This window comes from Tiliqua scincoides, chromosome 9 (genome assembly GCF_035046505.1).
Source record: "Tiliqua scincoides isolate rTilSci1 chromosome 9, rTilSci1.hap2, whole genome shotgun sequence".
NCBI classification, from domain to species: domain Eukaryota; kingdom Metazoa; phylum Chordata; class Lepidosauria; order Squamata; family Scincidae; genus Tiliqua; species Tiliqua scincoides.
The window spans coordinates 14,647,857-14,656,633 of record NC_089829.1 but is presented as its reverse complement, the minus strand read 5'-3'; the positions used below and the strand labels follow the sequence as shown (position 1 = coordinate 14,656,633).

The 8,777-nt window shown below is 44.6% G+C and overlaps 1 protein-coding gene across 1 annotated transcript; it reads left to right on the top strand.

Moving 5' to 3' along the window:
• Nucleotides 1–380: 380 nt before the first annotated feature.
• LOC136660335 (arylacetamide deacetylase-like 4) lies at nucleotides 381–8,572 on the top strand. The gene is made up of 4 exons (XM_066637463.1): nucleotides 381–557; nucleotides 2,900–3,116; nucleotides 7,365–7,428; nucleotides 7,798–8,572. The coding sequence occupies exons 1-4, from the start codon at nucleotides 381–383 to the stop codon at nucleotides 8,570–8,572; spliced, it is 1,233 nt and encodes a 410-aa protein (XP_066493560.1).
• The last annotated feature ends 205 nt before the right edge of the window (nucleotides 8,573–8,777 follow it).

The following is an 8,777-nucleotide window of genomic DNA, read 5'->3' as shown; positions in this document are numbered from 1 at the left end:
GGGCAGGGAGAGGGCAGGTGGTGGGCTGCCCCAGAGGGGAGTGGGAGGCAGGGCTTGGCTGTTCTAGCACAGGGTAGGATTATGCTGTAAGTCGACTAACCTGCAATTACTCAGACATCTGGATCCTTTTGAAACCAACATTGCATTCTCTATCTTCCAGCTTCAGTTTGGAAATCACTGAATAACGTGATTGCTAAACCACTGAAGCAGGGCAAAAAACAAAAACAAATAGCTTCTGAGCTTTGCCATTAAGCAAGAAAGCAAAGGTGGGTGCAGGGCTGTTGCCTCTATACTTACTGGAGAGACGTTGCTGAGGCAGGACTCCGTTTGCCTCTGATGCCGCGAGGGATGTCTCCAGTGTGATCTCCTGAGCAAACGGGATGGCACTTGCTAAAGTTCTGATGGTTCTGTCCTGGTATATCTTCACCTGCATTTCTTCCCTGATGTTTCCATGGACCGTTTATTATGCCATCACCAGGACAGACTTGCCTCCTGGATTCAAACAACGTGTAATACTACAAGCTATGGATATAGTGCGTGATTGCGCATTTGGTTTGGTAAGCTTACTTGCACTTTATATATATTCTTGTTCTGTTAAGTTGCTCACAGGAGATGCAGGGCACACCGTATTCTCACAAATTGACCTGCAGTGGCTAGGAGAGAGGAACACGAAGTAGTCTTGTAAGTGCCTAAATGAGGGTTGTGGCTGATCTGCATCATGAAGAGAAACACCATCATGTGGGAAACAAAATGTGAGTGTAGAGGCTGTCTTTGCCAGGGTGTTTGCTTTGCCCATGGAATGCTCTAGTTTCAATCCAAGGCAGCATCTCCAGGTTGGTCTGGGAAGGAGCCTGAAGCCCAGGACAGCTGCTGCCAGTCAGTGCTTGACAGTACTGAGCTAGATGGATCAAGGGTCCATGGGGTCTGTCTAGTGAAAGCTGAGTAGCCCTGCCAAGCAGTGAAGCTCCAGAAGCTTCCAGACTAAATGACCTCACAATAAGTGATATGATGGTTAGGAAGGAAGAACAGCCTTTTCCCCTTTAAGGGAACAGGGTTTTTTTTAATGGGGATGTCAGGGGACAGTCCACCTGAGAGCTCCTGACTTATCTGCGGGGGATGAGGGGGCAGCATCCAACCCCGAGCTGTCATACAAGAGCCCCTGCTGCTACTGCCATCGCTAGAGGGCCACCTGGAGGCGGTGAGCGCTTGCCAAGCAGGGCCTCCAACCGCAGCCCCAGCAGGGAGGGTGAACAAGGCATAGCCTCCCAGACCGCCCCCCGCAGCCAACCAAGACACTCCTTTAACCAGGGCAAGTAGCAGGAGGAGCAGCCGCTGTTCACGTCCCCCACCTGCTGCCAGGACCCCAGGAAACCTTGGGGCTTCCCAGGACACCTGTGGCAAGGACCTTGCCAGCTAGAGATGCCCACAGCAGGCCCCGCTCTCTGGGTGAAGACCCCCTGTGTTTGAGGACGCCATGAGGATGCATTGTGAGCCCTGGCAATGGGGTGGGCACCTTCTCCACCAGGGCAGGCAAGAGAGGAGGCAAAGCACCCCCGACCTGACAGACAACTGCCTGCTATCCCATTAGACACCACCAGGGAATATGCAGGGGGAAAGGAGGCTGGGGTCACTTTAAGGATGTCTGGCAGGAAGGGGGAGAAGTTGGGTGGAGCTGATAAGCTCCATAAAGCTGGGGTTGGCCAGTGATGATGAGGAGTCTGAGGACAGGTGAGGCAGGCAGAGGTTACCTGCCTGGGAACCACTGGCTTGCCTCAAGACCCAGGCAGGGGATCAGGGTGCATTCAACAACCCCCCCCCCCAATAGACTGAGGCCTCGCTGAGCTTCCCCTACAGACTACAGACCCACTGAAGTTTAGGAGCAAGCCATACCTGTGGGACCATCCACCAGCTCAGCAATGTTGAGTGGTACCCTGGACCAGAGGCCTGACAAGGGAAAAGGGGCAGCTGTGTTCCATTCTTTCAGCCTGGGTAGATTATAAGAATGGTCTTTGGAGAGTCACTCTTTGTCCTCTGCCTGCTGTGGTTAACTCTCTGTTCTTTGAAAAGAATTCTGGACTAAGAGGAATTCAGGTCAGGATTAAATAGGTTTTAAATTATGGTTGAAATCGTTTCCTGTTAAACGCACTTTGTCCCCTTCTGTTCTCAAGTGGCCTTTTTAGAGCTGGGCAGTCCGTGCGCCTCCCTGGCCCTCTGAAAGACTTCTGAAAACAGGAAGTAGCAATTTTCAGCCTTTCCAAGGGACAGGAAGGCTGTGTGCTACTTTCCCAACCCTCTAAAAGCCTTCTGAGTCCTCAGGAAGGCTGAAAACCGCTATTATTGGAGGCATCAAAAGGCAAAGTGCGTTTAACAGGAAAAAATTTCAACCATAATTTAAAACTTTTAATCCTGACCTGAATTCCTCTTAGTCCAGAATTCTTGGAGGATTGGGGACAAGGCACATAGCCTCCATGGCTCTCCAGAGGGCTCTGAATGGGGGTGGGGTGCAGGGTGGGGCAGGTGAGGAAGGTGACACCAGCACCAGAAACATGGCACTCTGGGGCATTTGCCCCCCCCCCCCGCACTCTGCTGGGATTTTAAACTGTTTGCTCTGTGCTTATTATGCATTTATTTTATATTTTATTGCTGGCTGCATTTGAGCCACCGGATAATTGTGCTTGTTATAAAAGTATTTTACTATGTTCTGAGTATTTCTATGTGCATAGCTTTTATTATTTATAATGTGAGAGCAAAGGGGTGAGAGCTAAAGATGCACCCAGGCTACATGGGAGAACATTCCCCCCCCCCCAAATATTTATCACTTAAAGCCATAATACATAAAAAAAATAACATGGATGCTAATGTCTCTTGATTTGCTTCCTCTACGTTGCTTTGAAATTAGGGGAAGTTTCTCGAAAAACTTGGCATCTGCCACAAGCTTGCATTAGTGCGGTTGACATTCGATGGGATACCACCATTACAGAACTCCAACCTGCTCATCATGGATCTGATTTTTGACGACGTCCCAGTGAGGGTGTACTGGCCCAAAACACCAGTTGCTGGCCAAAAGAGAGGAATGCTCTACCTTCATGGTGGAGCTGGCCTGGTTGGGAGCATCCGTAAGTTCCTTTGAGGGAAACTACTTTGGGGGGCGGGGGATTTCATGGCTATTTTAAAAAAAAAATGACAGTCCATCATAATAGCATTTTGCAAAATATGTACCTATTAATCTGCTCAAAGGGAAATTGTTGAATTTGTGCATCTTCCAAATGTGGTTTAGCTACATGATTTCAGTGTGATTCTGTTCACAGATAATTGTAGGAAAGTCATCTGAAGTGGTGCACAAGGTTCAACACAACCCAGAATGAAGACATAAGAGATTTGTGAATCTAGGAAGGAATGACAGCCTTATGGGATCTGCAACAAGATAAATAAGTTTTAGGGCTCAGTCTTACTCCCACTAGCCCATAATATGCAGTGGTGCTGACGGACCCTGCGCTCTCCCTGCTTTGGGGAGAGGACCAGACGGCTAAGGAAGGTAAGTAAAAATATTACCTCCTCTTAAGCCACCTGGTCCACAATGATTCTCCATAGAACTATGCCAACTCTTTAGCTGGTGTAAGCCCAAGAGGACTCAGGGCAGGTTGGGATGGGAAGAGGGGGATAGGTGCTTGGTGTGCCTGGCTGCAACCAAGATTTCCCCCTCCCTTTCCTGAAATACCCCCATCCTAAGTCTCTCCCCAGCCTGTTCCTCTCCTGAAGCACCCCTGCTGCCAACCTTTCTGCTCCAGTGGGGGAAGGGGGAAATTCTGTGAGCCAGTGTGGTGCCTGCACTAGGCCTCTGGCCATTCTCATTGTCACGACCTGCACACAGAATGAGGGAGTGAATTTTGCACCATTGTTTCAGGATCATGAGATCAGCCAACAAAACCGATAGGTGGGTCATTTTGGACAGACATAAAGAGAGAATTCTTCACTCACTGTGTAATTTATTTGGGAAATCCATTGGTACAAGATGTGCTGGTGGCCTGTAGCTTGGATTGCTTTGAGGGGTGATGAGAAGCGCGTGGAGGACCAGTCACTGCCCAGTGTCTTGATGGCTTGCTCAGAAAAACACAAATGGAAATACAGGTGATGTTACTGATGTTCCAACCAGTGATGGCCCACATATGTGACAGCTGCCACTGGTCCTTGTCCCCCTCCCCAAGCCTCCAAAACCAAGGGGACCATTGCCTCCAGAGGCTTTTTTAGCCCTGCAAGGCTTCCCCGGGCCTCCTAATGCCTAATAAAGCAAAAAATGTCACTTTTGTTTCCTAATAGGAAAGTCACATTTTCTTGGTTGTTTCAGCCATTCTGAGCCTCCCAGAGGCAGCTCAGACATGTGCTGCCTCTGTAGGGCTCCGAAAAGCCTCCAGAGGCCAGCTCCCCTCAGCTTTGAAGGTTTCGTTTAACACCAAGCCTCTCTTGACAACAGGGGTGCCGGACCACATCCCTGTCATTAAGCGACGCACAACTGTGTATGTTTGGTTTATTTTAAGGATTAAATAAGGTTACACATAAAAGGGCAGGCAATTGGACAGTGATAGAACACAAAATAATGAAACCAGCTTCCTAAGAACTTACAGACCCTAACCCTCTCCCAGTTAGGTATCTCAAAGCTTACTCTACACCAGGTCTGCATCCTATCTCACTCACAGCATCTGACCAGGTAGGCATTCATGACAGAATGGTAAAGCAGTCATACCCCCTTCCAACTTTATACCCAACTCTCAGCTCACAACGAATAGAAAGTCAGAACCTTCTGAAACTTCCAGAAGGCTTTATAACCTGGAAAACTACTTACTCCTGCCTCCTCCCAACCAGAAGACACAGTTGTATCCCATGGCCAATCAAGGTGTCCTTGGCTATTTAAAACAAGCTGTGCAGAACTAGGCTCTTTGCTGCCCAGATCTTTGAATGGTTGCTCCCAGACCAAACAAACAATTCCTTTTTTCAGCATGTGATTGAGCTGCTTTCCCAAAATGGAAACAGCTAGGTCCAGGATGACAACAGGCTGAAGCCTTATAATACTCAGCCAGATTTTCACCTTCTTGGGATACCCTTGTTGCAAGGTCAAAATCAATCTCAGTAGGCAAGAGTGGTGATTGTCTGCAAGCTTTATTTCATTGCCAGCAAGGGGCTTCTCAGGGACTCCTGTCCAAAGCGAAGAGAGCAATGAGAGCCATGTGGGAGCTCTCAGAGAAAGCAATTTTCCAGTGTGAGCCTCTCACTTATATTTGATTCTGGCTCCTTTGTTTGAGGAGTCTTAAACTTCTCATTGGCTGGTGTGTGACATCAGAGATGGAGGGCTTTCTCAGGGTTGGCCACAGATAACTTTACAAGCATTTGACTGGTTGGTTTCAAGTTACAGACTCCAAAAAAGGCAAATACATACATTGAGACATATAGAATTTAAAGATTTCAAAAACCACTAGATGGCACTGTTTACTCATTTACTGGCCTTTGGTATGTCTCTGTTCTTATCTTTTGCTACTCTTTACTGGTTTGACCTTGGTAGAGCTACCAGTGTTATCTTTCCAAATTCCTTTCTGTCTGGTCTCATCAAACACTGTGGGCTTTCTGCCAACCTCTGTTTAAACTAAGCTCTTTGGTCTGCCTTCTATTTCATGTGTGATTCTCTATATGTGACATGTTGCTGTGATGTATAGTGGTATAAACATATATTTAATACAAGACAAACTAACCTCTTATTGTAAAAAGGATTTTAAGAGACTTTTCTCATTTATTTTAACTAAATCTAGCTCCTTCTGTCAGCTTTTAGTTCAGTCAGAGGCTCTAATGATGTTTGGTTTAATTGGGGGACTTTTTCAGGAATGTTCCTGCTTATCTGTTCCTGTTTAGCTGGTTTCTGCAGGTGTCTGTATCTTATAAAACTCTATTTTTCATTAGCAACAGATAAACTGTCCTTGCCAAGGCCTTTCTATCTAATGTTGCTAGTTTTCCTCATTAAAATGTTTCTAACCTGTGTATAACCTTTGGTTTTCTCGCTTCTTGGTGCCAAGAGATATAACTTTTCCCAATTAATTGTTGCAGGTGCATCCTGCTTCCTGGCTACTCCTTATTTGTTCTCTCGTATGTTGTATCTAAATCTGTCACTTTGAGTAGTAACTCCCTAGTTCCAATTAAAAGTATCAGGCAGGACCTTGAGTCTACAGAGGAGATACAGAGTTAGGAATGCTCTTGCTTAAGGTAAGAGTCTTATCTGTGAGGAGTAACTTTATACCACATTTCAGAGTCTCCTTGTTAGACTCTTTTTAATTAACTTTTGCAAGACATCTGCCTCTCAAGGTTACATTTTCAGACTTGTGACTTTAAGCCTTTTTAATAGCTTTTTCACCTTTCTGTGTATTTTTATGCTATTATTAACTTTCAAACAATAAAACGTATTCCTAAACTATTACATCCTTATATGTGTGTGTTAGTTACACTCTATAACTATTAACTATTGAAGAATATTTGGCATGCATGCTAACTTAGTAATTTATTTGACACTTCTGTGATGCTCTGGTGTAAATAACTCTCTCAGTATTCATAAAATTGTCCTTCTGAAAATATGTTTTCAAATGGCAAAACTGTTTTTGTTTTCCTTTTTTGATTTAAAAGGGAACTAATAGAATAATAGGTTTAAAAAGCCAAAAATGTTCTTTTTCCATGTGTTTTCATCTGTCCACTTGTTTTGTCATTCAAGCTTGGGAGTGTATTTCACTCCCTTTTTCATGAAGCGTTCATCTTATCTGATGCTTAGGCAGTTTGCCAAGAGACATTCCTTGAGACTAATTAGCAGCCAGCTTGCATTTTGCAGACAGAGACCAAAAAAATGTTTGGGTTTTTTTTTTGGTTCTCAACATATAAGTATGCTAAACAAATAAACACTTTTCCTTATTTCCTAAACATATAAACCAATAATTTGTTTTAAACTAATTTAGCTATAAACACCCATAACATAGCATAAACATTATTAACATAAGTAAATATTTGCATAAATGATTAGTTTTAGCTTGCTTTCATGGCCTTGTCTCACCCTGCCCTTCCAGGAGATGTGGCCAGGGATTGAGTCCAGAATCTTCTGCATGCAGGGCATGTTCTCTGTGACTGAACTGCTAGCCTTCCTTCTAATTTCCTTTTCTTTCATTAACCTGCTTTTATTCCTCTTAATGATTAGAACAAAATAATGGAATCATATCTATTCCCAGTGCCTTCCCAACCTCATGATTTCTACATGAAAAAAATCCCCTGAGGCTTTTATCACTTCATCGATGTTCATAGAACTTGTCCAATAATCTCCCTTGGAAAAACGTGTTTTTCAGGAGGATATGAACGAATCTGTCGCAGTATTGCCCAAAGAAGTGATTCTGTGGTTGTAAGTGTTGGGTAAGTGACTTTGTATTTCTTTGTGTTAGAAAAGAGTATGTGGTTCTGGAGTTGAGGATTGGCTTATAAGTAAGCTTGGAATGTCTGCCTGTCTGAATAGAACAGCCTCTCTCCCTGGTGCAGAGTCAGTGTGTGTGAGTCCAGAAAGGGGCAGCTTTAGGTTGACCAACTTACCACTGCAGGAATTACTTCTCTAGGAACTAAGCAGATCTAAAGAAGACCACAACAATTTTTGCTTCATCCCAAGCCTTAGGTACAACCTCTATGTTCAGAATTCTGTTGATTGTGTTCACGGTGGGGGGGGGTATCCAATCTCATCAAAAGGAGTATCAAAATGATAAATGTGGATCATTTTTGCCATTGCTTTAGGTATCGTTTAGCTCCTGAGCATCCGCATCCAATCAAGCTAAGAGACTGTCTCACGGCTGCCATACACTTTCTGAAGCATGCCAAGGATTACGGAGTTGACCCCAATCGCATTATTATTGGTGGGGACAGTAGTGGTGGCACATATTCTACAGCGGTTGCCCAAGAACTGGTGTCCCGAGCGGATCTCCCAAGGCTCCGAGCACAGATCTTGATATACCCATTTCTCCAGGCACTAGATATCAATTTGCCTTCCTACCAGCAGTACCACTCAAGCCCTATTTTATCCAAAAAATTGCTTGTGATTTTTTATTTCATGAATCTTGCTCTGAAACCTAGAGGTGTGAATGCAATTATGAAAAATGCCCATGTTCCTGAGGCCATGAGGGTGAAGTACAGTAAGTGGATTAATGCCGACCTCATTCCGGCTGAGTTCAAGGTCAAGGCCTCTGAGCCCCCAGTGCTTGCCTCGTTTTCAGAAGTACTGTACGAAGTGTGCAAGGCAGCACTTGAGACCAAGTTTTCCCCACTTCTAGCTGATGATGAGGTTATCCGGCAACTGCCTGAGACTTTCCTTTTGACCTGCGAATATGACATTCTCAGGGATGATGGACTTTTGTACAAGAAACGCTTGGAGGACAACGGTGTGCCAGTGACCTGGTATCATGCTCGGGATGGTGTGCATGGAATGTTACTACTACTTAATTATCCATTTCTGGAATTTCAAAACTTAAAAGACTCTTTGAATCAAGTATTGCATTTTTTAGAAGGTCTCTAACAAAAATCAATGTTCATGCAAAGTGGTAGTTTCCTGTTTCTGCATAAGAACAATCATTTGCTTTCAGTAACCAGAATCATCTGATGATGAATTGTTTGACCATAAGTCCTACATGTTGTCCCTCTGAAGGAGAAGCTTTTTCACTATTGATGGTAATGATCAGAAGCTTTAAAAGAAAAAAGAAAAAAAGCACAGGCACAGTGGA

Bases quoted from the DNA above. Each gene is read 5' to 3' on its own strand.
- LOC136660335 (XM_066637463.1), top strand. From the start codon at position 381: ATGGCACTTGCTAAAGTTCTGATGGTTCTGTCCTGGTATATCTTCACC. The intron at 558-2,899 runs GTAAGCTTACTT...CTTTGAAATTAG, and splicing joins GTGATTGCGCATTTGGTTTG to GGGAAGTTTCTCGAAAAACT. The intron at 3,117-7,364 runs GTAAGTTCCTTT...CGTGTTTTTCAG, and splicing joins TGGCCTGGTTGGGAGCATCC to GAGGATATGAACGAATCTGT.